The 18,702-nt window shown below is 41.1% G+C and overlaps 1 protein-coding gene across 7 annotated transcripts in view; it reads left to right on the forward strand.

The window, feature by feature from the left end:
• Positions 1-18,702, forward strand: part of LOC117547045 (microtubule-associated protein tau-like) — a 60,777-nt gene that overhangs the window by 20,157 nt on the left and 21,918 nt on the right. For 6 of the 7 annotated variants that reach the window (XM_034217501.1, XM_034217499.1, XM_034217497.1 and 3 more), the window contains exons 2-4: positions 2,395-2,432; positions 3,095-3,241; positions 18,098-18,230. In XM_034217501.1, the coding sequence (XP_034073392.1) occupies positions 18,116-18,230 (115 nt within the window). In that variant the 5' untranslated portion in view covers positions 2,395-2,432; positions 3,095-3,241; positions 18,098-18,115. Of the gene's footprint in view, positions 1-2,394; positions 2,433-3,094; positions 3,242-18,097; positions 18,231-18,702 lie in introns of those variants that run through there. The other variant, XM_034217504.1, reaches the window with a different exon arrangement.

Below are 18,702 nucleotides of genomic sequence, written 5' to 3' on the forward strand. Positions count from 1 at the left end.
GAATGAGGTTTACTGGCTTGGTGCGGTGAGTGATTTGGGCCAGGAATTTTCCATTTAGAGCATTAGCACTAAGAGGTGAATCTAACACTTCGCAGGAAATTCCTGCCTGAGCTGCAATGTCAATGTCCAAAAAGTTCTCATCCGCAGCAAAGCATGGCTTCTAGCTGCGTTCTGGGTCGGGGGTTGAGAGAAGAGGAAAGGCTCGCCAGAATCCCCACAGCTACTGACGAGCCTGACCTTTTGGCAGATTAGGACAGGAGGAAACGAGATGACTGGTTTGGCTGCAATAAACACATTCCCCAGCCTGGATCCTTCTAGCACGCTCAGATGGTGAGAGGCGGGCCCTTCCCACTTGCATGGGCTCATCTCCAGGGGATGAGACTGAGTAAGGAGTCGGGAAAGATCTGGGGATTGGGGTAGTGGCAGTGCCAATTTGGGGATCAAGTGAGGAGTCGCTGGGATTGGAGTGACGGCTAGTCCTATCCCTACGTCTCTCTCTGAGGCGATTATCAATCTTAATGGCTGTGGCAATTCAATTATCCAAGCTACCTGGATCATCCCTAGCCGCTAGCTCGTCTTTAATTGCTTCGTTCAGCCCCTGAAGAAAAGCATCCTGCAATGACTCGTTATTCCAGCGTGAGTCGGAAGCAACTGTTCTAAACTCAACTGAAAATTTGGCTACACTACGGGAGCCCTGCCGGAGAGAAAGAAGGCGTCTGGAAGCGTCCCTCCCCCGTACCGGGTGATCAAAAACTTTTTTCATTTCGGAAATGAAAGTATCATATGACCAGCAAATTTGTGGCTGGCTCTCCCTAACAGCTGTAGCCCAATCTAAAGCCCTCCCCCTCAACAGACTCATTACATATGCTACCCTAGCCCCATCTGTGTGATAAGTACTAGGCTGCTGCAAACAAACAAAAAGGCTCTACAAATACCCAAATCTCCAGCGTATCGCTCCGGTGGGAATGACAGCCTCTCGTAGCTGATGGAGGGGTGCGGCAGGAGGGGGGGAGGGGCTGTCGGCTGTGCAGCGGGCTGCGGGGGAAAAGCCTGTGAGGTGAGCAGTTCTACCTGCGTGCCGATCCTTTGCACATTAGTGGAGAGGTTCCGGAGAGTCTCCACTGCCTCACGGAGAACTGTATCGTGATGCCCCACGAGAGCGCCTTGATTGGCCAGGGCTTGGCAGAGTTCGTCCGCAGTCTTGGGCTGGTAGCCGGTGTCCGCTGGGTCCATACTGGCCAGATCGTTCTGTTACGGTTATCTGAGAGGACCCAAACGCAGGACACGGCAGAGTGTTACAAAGGTTTTATTTTGAGGAGAAGGAGCGTGGAGAGTAATCCGGTTGCTGGCGGCTGTTGAGGTGGAGGAGCGCGGAGAGTAATCCGGTTGCTAGCGGCTGTTGAGGTGGAGGAGCGTGGAGAGTAATCCGGCTGGAGAGTAATCCTGGAGCACAAGAAGAACAGGTAAGAAGAACATTCAGGTGTAGCGGAAATAGCTAACTAATTCTAAGAAGGCTGAGAAGGCTGAGCGTTTTACCACTGGGGTTTAAACAACGATCTGGCGCTGACAGGTTGTGGAGCCTCCGCTGATATTCCATTAGTAATGGCTGATGGAAATCAGGTGTGTAGCAGAGGAGGGTGCCCAACTGATTGCAGCAGGTGGAGGTTGAGCCGGGAGCCAGGAGTGACAGCCACCACGCCCACACAGACAGGGGAAGGGAAAACACACACAAGGGAGGTGGCTGGAGAATACAACCACCACATAATGTTGCTGCCTTCTTGGCCAGGTCAGCATTGTAAATGAGATGTTATCTCAATGCTTTTTATCTGGTTAAATAAAGGTTAAAGGAAAAAAAAGAAAATGACCTACAGTACTATTGAATATATATATATATATTCAGCTATTTTTGTGCATTAAATCATAACAGATTAATTGTTATAATTAGCCGCGTTAAATGCCAAGGAGAACTTTTTATTTGTTTATTTGCAAGTTTCATTTTTGAAGGGTCAATATTGTGTTAGTAGCAAAGTGTGTTTAGTGTTTATTTGTGGTTAATCCAGTTATTGCGTTTGTCCATCCTGTCTGTTAAATGGTTTAATCTGTTAGTATGTTCCTCTTATGTGTGGATTAGGTCGGCGTTTTGATTTATTTAAGTCACTCACTTCTGTTGGTTGCTGTTCAATAACATAATCTCTGTGCTGGGCCCAGCTTTGCTTTATCTATCTTCATTTTGGGGATACATAAAAACAAACTCTTATTTTGAAATCCCAAAAACCTGTGTTTATCTTTCTCTCAGGCTATTTTAGGCGCATTTCCTCCCATGTGCTGTTAAAATCTATAAATAACATCTCACACATTTGCTGTCAACTGATATCAAAACTCTTTTTATTTCAGACATGTGCTCCAGTGAAAACAAAATTACAAACAGTAAGGTAAGATAACAAATACACATTGAACACTAATAATAATAATTATAACATATCATAATGTAAGTGTAATATAATGATGATAATATTAATGATCATACATAGAGAACATTAATATCAATACAAATAGTATTAATATTAATATATCTCAATCCACCACAATATATGTACAGATATCAAAAGGAGACAACATGAATACATTTAATTTTTTTAGTATGCATTATAATAATGCAATGTTTTTATGTTATTGCAAAGTCTTTCTTCTTATGTTTATACATATATTTGATGATTTATCTTTTAATTTTCTTATTCCAAAATGCTACACAACCCATGTTTCTCCAGGATAAAGTATTTCTGATTTAATTTAATTAATATTAATATCTCTATTACTCTTAGTGCAATAGAGACTATGTAGTGTTATTAGTGTTTGTATATTGTTATGTGTGTACCTGCACAGGGACTGTTTGAAAATGAGCTAACAGCTAACTATAACATGTTCCTTTTTTAGATGAATGTATTTGTGTGCATGGACGTTGTTTGATAAACATATAATGAACCTGAATGAATTTTTTAAACAAAGAAACTATAAACCAGAAATGAAAGATTTGGATATAATATTAAGTGGATATATAATAAACAGTGTTTTTGTTTATCATCGTGTGTCGCAGCTCTTTGTGCAGCAGCAGGTTGCATTTCACCACAGCCAGCCCTCCGCTCCACAGCGCCCCCTCTGGCCAGCCGCTGCACCGCGAGGACAAGCTGAGAGCCCGCTGAGCGACTGCTGCTGAAGACACAACACTGTTGTCTGCACTCAGGTAAGAAGAAACCCGACATATTTCCTTTATTTCACCGACACAATGCCAGGGAATCACACCGTAACATCGCAGCAAGTCGCGGACCAACGCTGCTTCGTAATTCTCCATCGGCATTCGTCTTCTCACTTAATATTTTTTGCATGAGGTGGGAGAGGTTGGGCCTCTGAGCGTTTATAGAAATATCATGCACATGAGTGAAATGCATTTTTCTAACATCAAAAGGAAGCAGACACCCTCCAGCACCGTCATATTTGGGTGGTTTTTATTACATTTAAATCATGTGCGATCTACATCTCCATCGATCCTCCACCTACAATAAACACAGAAACGTGTTTTTGTTGCAGCCATAATTTCCCCAGGAGCCTCCCTTCACCGACACGGCGTGTTTTTCCTCCTCATTCCGTGCAAAAACAAAAATGTCTCCATCCTCCTCCTCTCTCAGGTCCTCCTCTCGCCCCAGCTTCACGGAGATCGCCTTTGCGCGCGGTTACAAGACTAATCCGTCAGAATATTTATTATCTCATTATTTACGGATCCCAGGGGCACAATAATGCAATGTTTTCCTTGAATATGTAGTCAAATTCAGCTGCTTCGTTTCTTTGTGTCGCCTGATTTGATGTGATTGTGGCTTGCTTTTTTTCGCTCCCGTTATTCTGCATCTTTCTCCTCTTTCTTGCATCTGAGGGCCTAAACGGTGTCTGGAATCGCTGTACATGCACCAGACATCCATTTTTATGCTATAATCCTGCGTCTAAAGCAATAGACAAACAACCCCCCCATGGTGTTTTGCAATCATTTACACGTAGCCTATGTTCATATCCCAACATTTTTAATAGAGTCAATTATGTTGGGAATTGGCAATGATGCACCGCCTGCGCAAATGCCAAGCCCATTTTTCATTTGATCAACAGTGGAGAGTGCGCACAGCAGCGCAATGAATGCTTATGTGCCACATATGGGCTCTGCGTTCATCTGCACGGGGTCAATGGACAGGATCTGATGGCAGAGTAAGGTGCATGGGAAGCTTTTCACCATGAAAGACTATGAGGCTTAATGCTCTGTTTTTGCACGTCAATGATAATAGTGATCTCTTTCTTCGCCTCAGACACACCTCTGTCCATCCTCATGGGAAGAGCCAGTTTCTTGTTACATTGATTTGTGCTACAAGGAAGGGAGGGGTAGGCGGGCATGTTGTAGTTGGTTGTAGTGTGTAACCACAGCTGAAAGCTATTCCGACAGGCCAGATGAGGAATGAAAGACATCTCAGTGTCATTTTGTTAATGTGTGGATAGAGGCTACAATGCTTTCTGCAAGTTTCTGCAGCACTTTGGAATCAGTTGTTACTGGAAATATGTGCTGGTCATCTACATGGACCCCTCCCTCCCTGCTGAAGTTGTAGTTTAAATGAAAGGATGGGTTCAGAGTCTCTCAAATGTGTCGCTTGCCAATGCCGGTACAGAATGCACTTGAGGGAATTAATACATTATGACCATGCAGGGTGTCAAAATATCTATATTAAATGTGCCCGGGAATGCTCATTTTCAGGTTCATATGTGTATGTAGTGTCTCTACTGTGACATGTCTCCATGCTTTAATGTTCAAAAAGCTCCTTATTATTCTCTTACTGCCTGTGCTGCAGCACCTCTTTTCACCCTCTGTCTGAAACCAGAGCCCAGTCTGCTCTGATTGGTTAGCTGGCAGGCTCTATTGTGATTGGTCAACCACTTAGAGATTTCCCAACCCTTAGCCCGTCACAAACAATGTGTTGGAGCGCTAGCCAATATAGGCGTCAGAGTTGCATAGTGATGTCACTATGTTACGGAAGTAAACAAAGGAGTCCAATGGAGGCGTTTCAGGCAGGGGGGCAGAGTGTGGGAGAGAAACCCCCTCTAAAGGGAACACAGGGATTTGAGCCTTTGCAGACCATTGACATGCACAAAGAGCTGTATAACACACGGGAACACCCAACCCCTTTTGGTTGGAAAGTTGAACACTTAGTACTATAACATGTCATTTAGCTGATGCTTTTATCCAGAGCAAGTTATATACACTTACATTTCATAGACATACCGACAGGATCAATTTTGTGTTAAGTGTCTTGCCCAAGGGCACTATGACATGTTTACTGCAGGGTCTGGGGATTAAACCACTGACCTCTGATTGATACATGCCCATTCACCCCACAAGCCACCCCTATCACCTGTCTCTGATAAATGTTGGAGCATTCTGAAAACGATGTCTCTTTATTGGTTTAGTATATATGAAAGATGCAGGTGCGTTGTAGTATTCCAGGCCTTTTAATTAAAACAATCCCTCCTCTGATTTTGGCTGCTGACTTGATCGAGTCATCAGCTTCAGAGACGTGTCCCTGAGCGTCATGCGTTATGAAATGAGTCGACACTGAAGGCTCTATTTAGCTGCCGCCTCATGTTGGCCTGAGACCAGAGGTGACCTCACCCCGCCTGAGGACCCTCGGCCTGAGGAGCTTAGGCTGGCAAAACCAACCACATCACTCAAGCAACTTCTCTACAGTCGAGATATTATATAAGATATTTAGATTCAAACATCTGCTTCAGAACATAATCATTATTTTTTTTACAAACTACCAAACGGTGTTCGCAAATTTTAAGATTTTCTGCTTTTTAAATTTTTTAATTAATGTAATCCAAATATATATTTAATTTTGAACAAACAATTTCGAATCTTTGGAAATGTTGACGCTATTTTCAGAATTTCTATTGCCAAAACAATACCTGATAAGGAGAATAATCATTAGTCGAATCTCAAATGTGCTTCTTCTGGGGTCTTTTTTGGGACTCATAAGATCCTCACCCAGCAAAACAAAACACTTCTCCTTTTGCACATGTTCATTCAGTCAGGTGTTCGAAGAAAAGTATGACAGGGTTCTAAAAGTCTGCTGAAAGAAGCTGCTCTGACGTCTTTCCGATCGCAATGTCTCGTTAAGCTACAGCTGGATCGAAACCGCATTCTTCTTCTCAGTTAATTGGCACCATGCTGATGGAGGATGGCTCATTTCCCCAGTAGACGAGTGTGTGTGTGTGTGTGTGTGTGTGTGTGTGTGTGTGTGTGTGTGTGTGTGTGTGTGTGTGTGTGTGTCTTGTGTACATATTGAAGCATGCAGCAGCTGGAGATGACTTAACGCCCTGCACCATGACAACCCAGGAATAATTGCGCATATTCTGAATTCCAACTTTTAATGTTGTGGTTAGTCTTTTACAAACTCGAACAAAAAGTTTGGATTTTGCTCCACGTGTCGTGTCTTAAGAGTGTGACAGGAGGATGTGTGGAAAGGTAGCAGGGTGTGGTTAACATCCTGGAGGTATGAAAACTAAGGTAGGAACTAGAAAGGCATTTGGTAAGCACACGCCTCTGTCAAGGCCAATGGTGCATTCAAATGCTCCTCAGACTGTCTTATTTCCTGAGTTGTAAAGTCGTTCTTCTCTCTTTAGTTTCTTTATGAGCTCGTAATGTGAAAACAACCTGGATGCCACAAAGAATATATGTAGTATCATTTTTTATTTGGAGCGTTCAACATGTTGATACATAGTGTACTCAAAGACATACATGGTCAATTTCAGTAAAAAAAGAAATCAATGAAAAACAGCACCTTTTGAAATGATAAAACCCACATTATTAATAAAGCATTGAAAGCAGCTCTGACAAGGTGAGATTTGGTTATGGACAGATTGGTGTAGTCACGGATGTGTTTGTTAAATTGTTGTATTATTCCGAAACCGCATGAATGCAGCAAATATGTCCTATCTGGCAAGTTAACATAGGTTACATATTATGCATGTACACGGCAGGTTTAAAGATTTGAATCCTCTCCAAATTCCAATGGATTATTCTTTTGTCCATGCTGCACCCTTCCAGCAAATGTCATGAAAATCAGACAATTTTACTTTAAATTATTTTAGCAATAACATCGACAAACCAAGCCAAAAACATCCTATTGGTTAATAAAGAGAATCAGCAAGTTAGCAGCGGCCATGTGCATGCCGGCCCTGCAAGATGTTTCCCTCCGGTGTTAAGAGATGGAGGGTAAAATGGAAACGGGCCCCACCTTCAGCCCCTCCACATCATAGGAAGGTGGAGTCAGTCTGAGGCTGCTGGAGGCTGAGAACACAGAGAGAGGGAATGATGGAGGAAAGTAGGTCAGAGATACAGAAGCAGCCAAGCATGAGAGCAGCATCCTCGTCTCAGCTGAGCTACACACAGCGCTGCACGCTGACAAACGCCTTTGTTTCTGGGTTAGATCTGTTTTAGCACGGAAATAATTACATGATGAATAAATTGCCATGAAATGAATCGACAAAATGTTAAATATTCCCTGCTCCTAGCTTGTGCTGCTTTCTCTGTGTAATGTCGATGTAAATGGATCATCGTTATTCTTTTGACTGCTGGTCAGACAGAATAGATTTCAAAGACCTAAACTTGCAATGTTTTTGACATTTTGTAAATAAACCCATTGACATCAACCCCCCTCTTCCTCTGAAGAAAACAATATTAGGTTTCTGTTCTGCCATACATGAAACTCACAATTATAGATGACATTTTAAGATGTCTGGTTTGATCTGTCTAAAACCCAAAGATATTTTCAGTTTCTAATCATGTAAAATACAGGGAAAATGCAGAAAGTTCTCACATTTCAGAAGGTGACCCTAACCCTAACCATTTTTACTTGGTTTGATAGAAGTAACAATCAATTATCGAAATGTCAATAAGTTTAATGCAAACTGTCGAATCAATTTGTCAACTATTGTCAGTTCAGAATAATGCATTTAGACAATAGACTAATCATTTCAATCATTTTTCAAGCAAAACTACCTCCAAAAGATGTCTTTAGTCTCTGAAATGTAAGATTCCCTTTTCCTTTTTTGTAGTATGATAGTAAACCGAGTATCTTTGGGTTTTGGACTTTTTGTTTAACAAAACAAGCAATTTTGCAGAAGCCACCTTGGTAATTGGGTTAGTGTTGCTCTAGGGAATTGCAAAAGACAGATAAAAAAAAAGAGAAGGTTTTTCAGAATGTAAGCACCAAAGGCCAGGATCTTTCCTTTTTTTGGTCCCTAATTAGGGTCAGGCTACAAAAACACTGCTGGTTTGTCAGAAGACATTATACAGCATTTCCCTCACAAATGATAACGAGCAAAACTAAAATGTGTTAAATTAAAATGAACATGCTCATTTACTTTGGCGATTCTACTAGCACTTATTACCTGCTTTAATGTAATTTAAACACATACTGCCTGTATTCACCCTCTGTCTGAAATGCTTAATTTAACCCTCCTGTTGTCTTCGGGTCAAATCTGACCGATTTACTACTTCAATCATAACATCAATCGTAACTTTTTGTTTTACATTCGATTGCATTAAGGCTTTATGATATCCTTCACAGTAGACATTTGAACATGTAAAATTGCTGATCACCACTTGATTTAGTCAACTTTGTAACACCCATGGTGTTCCCAGTCAAACATGACCGCCATAAAGAAAAGGAATTAGTAACCGGATCAGATAGAACACACACACACACACACACACACACACACACACACACACACAGTCTGCGTGCTCTGCGTGTAGGGAGGGGCGGGCCTGCACGCACACACACACACGCACACACACACACACACACACACACACAGTCTGCATGCTCTGCGTGTAGGGAGGGGCGGGCCTGCACGCACGCACGCAGGCACACACACACACACACACACACACACACACACACACACACACACACACACACACACACACACACACACACACACACACACACACACACACACACACACACACACCAGGGGTAGACATTAAGGGTAAAATCCCTCCGGGCCGGTGGAATTATATTATCACTGGCCCCACCATTGTAACCACTGGCCCGGAGCATTCGTCCACCAAAAAAAAAATCGACTAATAATGAAGAAAATTAACACATTTGTTGCAATAGTAGCCTAATTTATGCACTAACTACATTACTACTTGTACTACAACATTTGAATCATCAGTTCTTCCTCATTTTCCTCAATTGTTCATATTTGGTTTATTAAAATAATGATATTGTGGTCATTGTTAAAAAATGTCTGTTATGAGTATTATTATTTGTATAATGCGCTTTCTGCCTTCCTGTCATTAGGAGTTAGAAATGTAATGGCTATGTAATAGATTAGATCCTTCATTATCCTAAACTGCTGGGACATTTCGCCAATACCTTTATATTGTCTACTCTTCACTTACTTGTCAGCATAGGTCGGCATTGATGTACAGAGCAGACAGAAGACCTTGTTTATATTGCATCATATTGAGAGGTGCAGTGACGTGTCCTAAAACCAGGAAGTAAGCTGCTGGTTCCCTCCACAAAAAGCAATGGGATTTCTCCACATGGTTTTGGAAAATAGCTGGAAATAAGGTCTGTGGAAAACAAACCTGTTTGATAAATGCACGTTTTGTTCAGCCGGATAAACTCCACATATCTACCCTACTTTTATAATTTTCAAATCATAAATCTAATCGATAGATTATAAAAGGGTTTTAGGACGTGTCACTGCACCACTAGAAGCCAACTCCATCGATCAAGCTGGCTGAAACTTTCTCTCCCTCTTCTTCTCATGCTCCCTGTCACTCTCCTTTAACTCCTCCGGTGACTTTCTTTTATTTGAAGATTGTTTTTTGCACGGCGCTTGGCCGGTTACCGCTGGTATTAAAAACATTTTGGCGAATGGTTAGGTGGCGCGATAGTCTGTAGTGAAGGAGCGCGCTCCCGCTCACGGGAGCCTGCTCGCGCTGCGCTCCGCAGCAAACAGCTGTTTGCTTTTCACCCAACAACGACAAGCGACTCACGAAACGCTATGTTGTAGCGTTAATAAACGAAACAATTTAACTAAATTCCAAGTCAAAATACCAATACCACAGGACCATTTTTTAAAATAAATATTTGTAGTGGCCCGAGCGGGCAAGTGGAAAGTACGTTATGCTGGCCCGGGGTGTCTAAATAGTGCTTCCGGGCCAGCGGGCCATTTATAATGTCGAGCCCTGCACACACACACACACACACACACACACACACACACACACACACACACACACACACACACACACACACACACACACACACACACACACACACACACACACACACACACACACACACACACACACATATACATATACACATACACATACACATACACACACACACACACACACACACACTCTCTAGATGTGTTCCCCCCCTTATGTGCCCAATCCCCCCATGTGAATCAAACCTGGCACTCACACAAACACACACACACACACACACACACACACACACACACACAGAACAATTTGTCAAATTTCCCGCTCTTATGTGCCCCTCCCCCCACATGGATCACACGCAATACATGTTCAGTGTCTGTTCTTTGTATATTTACTGCAGTTTCTCATGTATAACAGTAGTCTGATACAATATGTACAGTTTGAAAGGGTGTTAAATGAAATGTGGTGATGATTAATGGTTTTGTGTTAATGTAATAGCAGTTAAAACAGGACCGGTCAAATTTGACCGCGAACACCAAAGTAAGGGGGGGAACACAAAGACAATAGGAGGGTTAAGCGCTGTCTCTTTAAAGACCCAGACACAACAAACAGAGCACCTTTAGAATGTGTCTAACTAAACATCTTTTTAACTTGACTTACTGAGGATTTTACAAAGATGGTCAATTCATTGGAATGCTTTAGAAACAGGAGGTCTTAAAAACATACATTTAAGTAAATACTTTCCCAGCAGAATGAAATTGTACAGGTTTTTCAACATTGTTTCCTTTGAATACATTTGCAATTTAAAATACTTGACTTCATTCTCTACAGGGATTGTATAAGGGCATTACGCATCTGTGAATGTTTGATACGAGATTACTCTTGAGGGTGAATATTTGGTGTATGGTTTTTACATGAAATGACTCCCCTTGCTTTCCCCCTGAATATACACACCTTAGTGTTTAGGGAATAATGCATTGAGCACATTAAGCACCTCTGTGCGTGCTCTTAGCATGGCGCTATCTGTGTCATTGCTTCCCCCGAGTATAAACAAGTCTGCTCTGATTGGCCAGTGTTCTCTGCGTTTCTGCACTGTCATTCGACCAGTAAATGACTGTAAAGGCGCTGTATTTGCACTCTACCTATAAATAGTAGAGTTGTGACATTACAACCTTGCAAAAGTTCTGATGGATCATTTAAAGGCACAGTGTGTGCATATTCTTGTGGATTGAGCGTTCTGATACTTTCACAGCTTTTGTATAGCGAGTAAGCCTACTTTCTAATCTAAAAAGATATGCCCTTTGAGATACATCAACATTATGCCCCAGTTTGCTGCATAACAGCACACACAGTTTCAGACTGCATGTCCCCCTGCATGCTCGCTGCTCCTGGAGCTGTGTCAACATCCCTGTTGACCGTGCTCCTTGCAGAGCCTTCTTAGCGGGTTCGCTCGGGAGCCGTAGGCCTGTGCCAAGATTACATTTTCACACGCCCCTGAGAGGAACAAGCTGCATCAGCAGACCTTCAAGCCTTTTCCCCCTCATGAAGCTGCGACAAGAGCGCTGTCATGTTCCCTTTCTGCAGCAGGTGACATTTATGTGCTTGTATTAACCTAGAGCAAATCATGACACAACGAGAGACAGATTGGTGTGTTGATGAAAATAATAGCTCTTATCTTTACAGTCAGTGTATATCCCAGATATACCCATACAGTAAAAAGGGCAACTTAGCCTAGTGTTTCCCACCTGTCTCCTGTTATACAACCACTCTGCAAATGGACCTACATTCCCTGTGTACATACAGTATATGTATCTAAAGGCTCGAGTTCTTATCAGCCTTGAGTTTGTTTGCTCTCTAACCGTCCGAGCTCCCGGATGCAGAGTGAGCGCTCCTCAGAGTGGATTGTCTTTGTTGGCAAGTGTGCAGCCTTCTTGTTGTTTGGATGCTGTCATGTGTAATGCTACAATGGCAGATTTGTCCCAGAGCACTGAGAGTACACTATTCATTAGGATGTCTAAGAGACACACAAACATCGCTCTAGCGTTTATAAGATATTGTAAGCTATTTTAATGCATTTATTTAAGTATAATTTTTGCGTTTTTATATGTTTTTCTTATTGTCAATAAATCCCAATAAAAGACGAAAACCAACAATTTATCAGCTTCTTATGTCACTCAGCTCCAAGCTAAGCCTTGTTCCAGACCGATGAATGGCTGCCTAGATCTCCGATTATTTCAGTGAATCAAGTAACTGTAGATCTGGTGTTTCAACCATTTAGAAAAACCAGCAGAGCCTATCAGAGCTTTGTGCGCAGGATTAAGAATGGGGACGTTGTGTTCCTGCGCCAGTGCCAGACAAATTAGGAAGGGCACGGCCAAGAAAAGGGGGGCAAGCATGGAAGAGATCGATACAGCTGTACAGGTCATTATAAGTGAACTAACAGAAACAATAACTGTTGAAGTGGCAGATTTATTGTCATGCTACTAACAAGCACTGCTTCTGTGTCGACTGAAAATGACGTTAGCGGGACGGACATGTGGCTTGCTTCTGATTGGATAGAGCAAAAATGATGACCATTGTCAAACAGAAATCCACAATTCAGTATGATTGTCAGGTTTTACATTTTCAGAAAGATGGACTTGTTTGGAGATGTAACACTTTAAAAATGTCACAAATATATCATTCTTCTTTCGTGTTTTTGTATTTAAACAAGACAATAGTCACTGGAGTTATTATCAAAGAGAGGAAATAGTGCATTTGTGGGGACTATTTTCATGGGTGGATTATTCCCTTTTTGTTGTCAATTCAGTTTTTCTACTCTGGTTGTTTGGTTGTCACTTTCTCCCATTCGTGCTGTTTGTGCTGCATGTGGGACATTGTTTAGACATCCAAGGTCAGGAGATATGAATGTACACAGAGGGAAGGTCACATAGCTGAGCCAAGTGTGCCTTTTGGCATAGCTCTTATTGGGAGGAGTAACCACGGCAACAGTTGAGGCATTGCTGCCTGTAAAAAGGCAGTTGCATCACTGGTGGTGAGCCTAAAGAAGGCCAATGGTGGGAAAATATACTCCTTTACATAAAGGAAAGGACCAATTCAACCCTGTTAAAATACTCGTACAAGTTAGAAATCCTGCATTCAAAATCATATCCGACTCAAATGTAAAAGTTCAGAAGTATTATCCCATAATGTACTTAATGTACTTTCAAAGTATAAAAAGTGCAGGAATATTTCTGCTGTGATTTGCATATTAACACCAATTGTTATGATTTTTGAAGTGTATTTGCAATCGCCAGAAGTAAAAAGCTATGGTTAGGCTATAAACTAACAACATCACCGCATAATCACCGCTAAGCTAAAGGCGGCTAATGTTCGACATGATGATGTTTTAGTAGTCTCATTTAGTCACTTGTTAGCAACTGCGTTTCCATGACACATAGACATCAGACAAGTGGGGTATTTTCTGACACATTTTGTCGTAGAAAACAAACTTGAAAATCTCTTACGCTGAACTGACCTTACTTCATGCATTCTCTACCAGAAACACCGTCAAAAATGAGCTGATGAAAGGGAAGTGGTAAAGGGATAACTCATTTCTGTAAGACTCTTTTCTCCGCTTTAGCGCCTGGCTCTTAAGCCCCTCCTGAAACAACCCAGTCTGCTCTGATTGGCTTGCGAGAAAATATGGTGCACATTTGCTGTAGTTCACAAGCCATTAGGGAAATTAGTCAGATGAGGAGCAGAGAACTCTAATGAGCTCTGGTTTTGTAACCTGCAACAAAGGTAAACAAATGTTGTACGCCTAGGTTTTAGCAATACGTTTTGTTTTATAAACTCTTATTCTGTTTAATAAACAAAACAAAGCACATTGAATGGATACACAACTCTCTGAAATGTAAATCTATCTTGTGACAATCTTTGAAAACATTATCAAAAAACGTGCATTTAATCAATGATGAATCATTGCCATAATGTTAATCAGGATTATTCCGAAACGCATAGTAAACCAGAACATAAGTGTCTTGTTTTTCAGCAGCACTGCTAGGAGCTTACACAAAGTGACGTTCATGACCAAAGTGATCATTTGAGAGGGAATATTGATCAGAAGCCAGCAAATCAGATCATCATGCACTGAAAGAGCAGTTTGGATGTCGACACTGATTACGCCATAAGCTCTCTGCACAGCCTCTGTTTATGTGTATTAGTGTGTGTGTGTGTGTGTGTGTGTGTGTGTGTAACAAGGCAGTGTGAAAAAAAAAGAAAGTATAATTCAAAGTGAAAACTGTTGATGTAACCAGAGGCTTGTGTTTCATCTGATATGTAATCCTCTTTTGATGAGATTTGATGCAATTCACATCTGGAATATTAGGTTTACTTCCTGATGTACAGTACACAGTATTGGAGGTGGAGTGTATCTAAAGTACTGTACTTAAGTATAGGGCTGCTCGATTATGGCAAAAATCATAATCACGATTATTTTGGTCAATAATTGATATCACGATTATTAAATACGATTATTCATTGACTTTGAAAACATCCATTTATTGAACTTTAAAACAAATGCAAATAATAATTTGAACAGTATATTTTTGTTGATTACCCTGAACGTATAATTCAACTGAAAAACCAATACAAAAATAAATATATTTACATTTAATAAATAATATCAAAATAATAAATACCAATAAACAAGTTCAACAAATATTTTGGAGCGCACTTCCACAAGCTACTAAACATATATAAATATGATAAATAAAAAATAAATTAGACAAAAATAAATGAGATCAAATATGTTGCAGTGCACTGTCACAACCTGTCCTTTTTTTCGATGATGTTGTTTTCGTAATTGTGGCAGGCCAAAATCGTAATTGCGATTAACATACGATTAATTGCACAGCCCTACTTAAGTACCTCAAATGTGTATTTTTGTATTTAACACATTTTGTAATTTGACCCAGAGCTGTTTTTTATTGTATGTAACTTTTTTTCAATAACATATTAAAGTCTCCCAGTCCGTGACTTTTCCTGAAAGGGTGTTATGTAGCACCCTATGTTGTTAAAAATGGTCAATATGAAGTCAGATTGAAGAAATCGGCAAAAGAATTGCCATTTATACCTATTTCCGCCAAGCGGGTCATATTGACCCCACCCCTTTTCGCGCTATTGATTTTGCGTGTAAACAAACATGACGTGTTGCTATTCAACGCCTTTTGTCTACTGCAGTTCCTTATAGATTGAGAGATAGATTGAGAGAGAGAGAGAGAGAGAGAGAGAGATAGATTGATAGCGACAGTCTGTAGTGAAGGAGCGCGCTCCCGCTCACGGGAGACTGCTTGCGCTGCACTCCGCAGCAAACAGCTGTTTGCTTTTCACCCAACAACGACAACCGCCTCACGAAACCCTATGTTGTACCGTTAATAAACGAAACAATTTTACAAAATTGCTTGTCAAAATACCAATACCAGGACCATTTTTCTTTTTAAAGCAATACTTTTACTTTGAAAATCAATGCATTCTAATTCTGGGTCAATTTGACCCCGGTGGCGGTTTTAGGTATAACAAATCTCTGGCGGTTCTAGTGATAAATCTCCACTACAATTATTTGATAGCTTTAGTTACTTACCTACGGAGCCCTGGAGGGTTCATAGAGAGAAAAATAAATAAAACGTGGCCACGTTTTACTTTCTCGTGCGCACGCTTTAGTAACTCGTGCGCACAAGTTACTAAAGCGTGCGCACGAGTTAATAAAGCGTGCGCACAAGTTACTAAAGCGTACGCACAAGTTAATAAAGCGTGGCCTCGTTTTGTGTGTGTGTGTGTGGGTCATTTATTTATGATAGTATCGTTCGTTGCGGTGCACTCCGGCAGGACTATAGCACATCGAGATTAAGATTAAACTAATTTCTTTCACTTGGGAATACATTTAACTATGAGGAACCAGATTTGTGTAAAGTACTGTTCATGGTAATTTGAAAACAAATGCCGGTGGTGTCGGATACACACGAACACGCACACAGAGCGGAGCTGAGCACACACACACACACACATCATGCGCCCCGGTGACAGGACATCTCCTTCATAAAACGAGGGAGAATACTCTGGTAGTTCGATGTGTGTATAGGTGTGTGTGGTTAAACGTAGCAGCCTCGATCTCTATTTAGCGGTTCTAATGAAGGGAAACGCAGTGAAGTAAACAGTAAAAGGCACAGCTCTTTGCAGCTGGTGCTGCTCTTCTCAGATTCTGCTGAGTTACACGTTACTGCCTCCAGTGCCCTGTACGACAAAGCCAGTTCAACAGACCCTGGACCTGGATATGTTCGATTTACCCGGCTTAACTGACCCTAACAAACGCGATGTATATAAGCGGTCCTACGAAGCTGGTTATCAACTCAGTAAATCAACCAGGGTTTCTCTGTCCGGCTGAGAGGGCGTTCACGTGAAAGGGACGGGGTTAGCAACATTTGACCAATCACAAACATGGAGACGCGTGCTGACAGCGCAGCGTCATACTTCATGAATGAATAGTGTATAGCAAATCCTGCTTCGTAGTACAGGCCACTGGTGCCGCTGAGATTTCATAAAGTGAAGGAGGTTTTCCTTCTATAAAACAGCTGTGGGCAGCAGATACTGTGAGTCACGGACAGGAATCCCTCAATTTAAATAAAACGAGGCCACGCTTTATTAACTCGTGCGCACGCTTTAGTAACTCGTGCGCACGCTTTAGTAACTCGTGCGCACAAGTTACTAAAGCGTGCGCACGAGAAAGTAAAACATGGCCACGTTTTATTTATTTTTCTCTCTATGAACCCTCCAGGGCTCCGTACTTACCACATTACATAATATATATTAAGAGTTTATAAAAATGTTTTATTATAGATTAATCAAATAGACGATTGATAGTATGATTAATTTAAATAATCATTTTATATTAAAAACGTTTTTTTATTGAGCCTTTGATCAAGATTCTCAAATCTGAAGATGTGATCCTTTTTTAAATTATTTTAGTAATTTCTATGTATTGTTCATACTAAAGCTGTCACTTTGGGCCCTGGGTAATTGCAAAACACATTTGTATTATTTTCTTAATAATCCAATAATATGATCTAGTCTAGTATATATGGAGATAATAATCATCAGATTAATCCATAATAATTTGAGTCATAAAACAAACTTTTGGCGAAACTCAAAACTTCATACGCTTGTTATGAACATTTGATAAATAATCCTAAAAGAATAAAATAATGCGATTGTTTTACTTTGAGTTCTTTATATTTAGGTACATTTTCATGATAATACTTCTGTAATTGAACTGAAGTAACATTCTCAGTGCATGGCTATTATTTGTATCTGAGCCTTTTTACAGTTAGTCCTTATCGTTGGGCCAATGATCTGAATTCTTCCCCAGCCCTGAGTGTTAGCATCTTAATGACGGTGATGATAATGCTGAAACATTACATGAAACACATGCTGCACTTGTCCAGAGGAGGTTGTTTAGGAAGTGCAGCTCATTACAGCGAGGACGGCGTGCACATGGTTAGAAGGGACTATTTGTGTCTGTCAGGCTGTAACATGAAGCGCCGACCCCACGTCAGATGTATAAATAACCGATTTTTCACCGACTCAGTGTCTGTTTACATTTATTGGTGTTGCACGCCGGAAGACAAAGTGTCCATGAAGTGCGTCCTCATCATTTTTAATCCTTAAACCAGGTGGGCATCCGGGTCAGCTGCTCTTTGAAGTGTATGACTTGACATATGTTATGTGCCACATCCCGGACTAACTGTGTCCTCCTCTGCGTTTGTTGCTCTTCTGCAGCCTGACCTGCGACTGGCAATGGACTACACGAACAACTCCTCCAACAGCAACACCTCCGGAGACACCATGAGCTCCTCCTTAGCCAACATTACCATCAGCGACCAGCACCACCAGGAGAACGGCATCATGAAAGGTCAGACATAAGTCAAATGTATTTATATGTCTCAATATCGCAAGGGTTTACAGTCTGTGCCGCAACAACCCTGTGTTCTTACAGGCTTGCTTTTAAGTGTGGCTCTTCCACAGGTTTTTTATTTACAATTGCACATGGTACGTTTTTACCTCGGATATCACAAAAAATAAAAAAATAACAAGGAGCAGGCTTTTAATTGGGATGAAATAATATAAATGTTATTATATACACACTCATATGTTTTATCAAGTCAGCTAAAATGTCTAATATATACTTAGTCCACTTGACAACCTTCCATAATATATATTTATAATATATATTTGAATCATGAAGATGATTAAGAGGGATACTCAGATCGGCAATAAATGTCACTTGTACATAGTAGAATACACCTGCACAGTCAACAATGAAATACTTCCTAATTTAAGGTTTGCACCCATTTGATTAGCCAGTGCTGCAGCTCGCCAAATGA

The sequence above is a fragment of the Gymnodraco acuticeps genome, unplaced genomic scaffold (assembly GCF_902827175.1).
Source record: "Gymnodraco acuticeps unplaced genomic scaffold, fGymAcu1.1, whole genome shotgun sequence".
NCBI lineage: Eukaryota > Metazoa > Chordata > Actinopteri > Perciformes > Bathydraconidae > Gymnodraco > Gymnodraco acuticeps.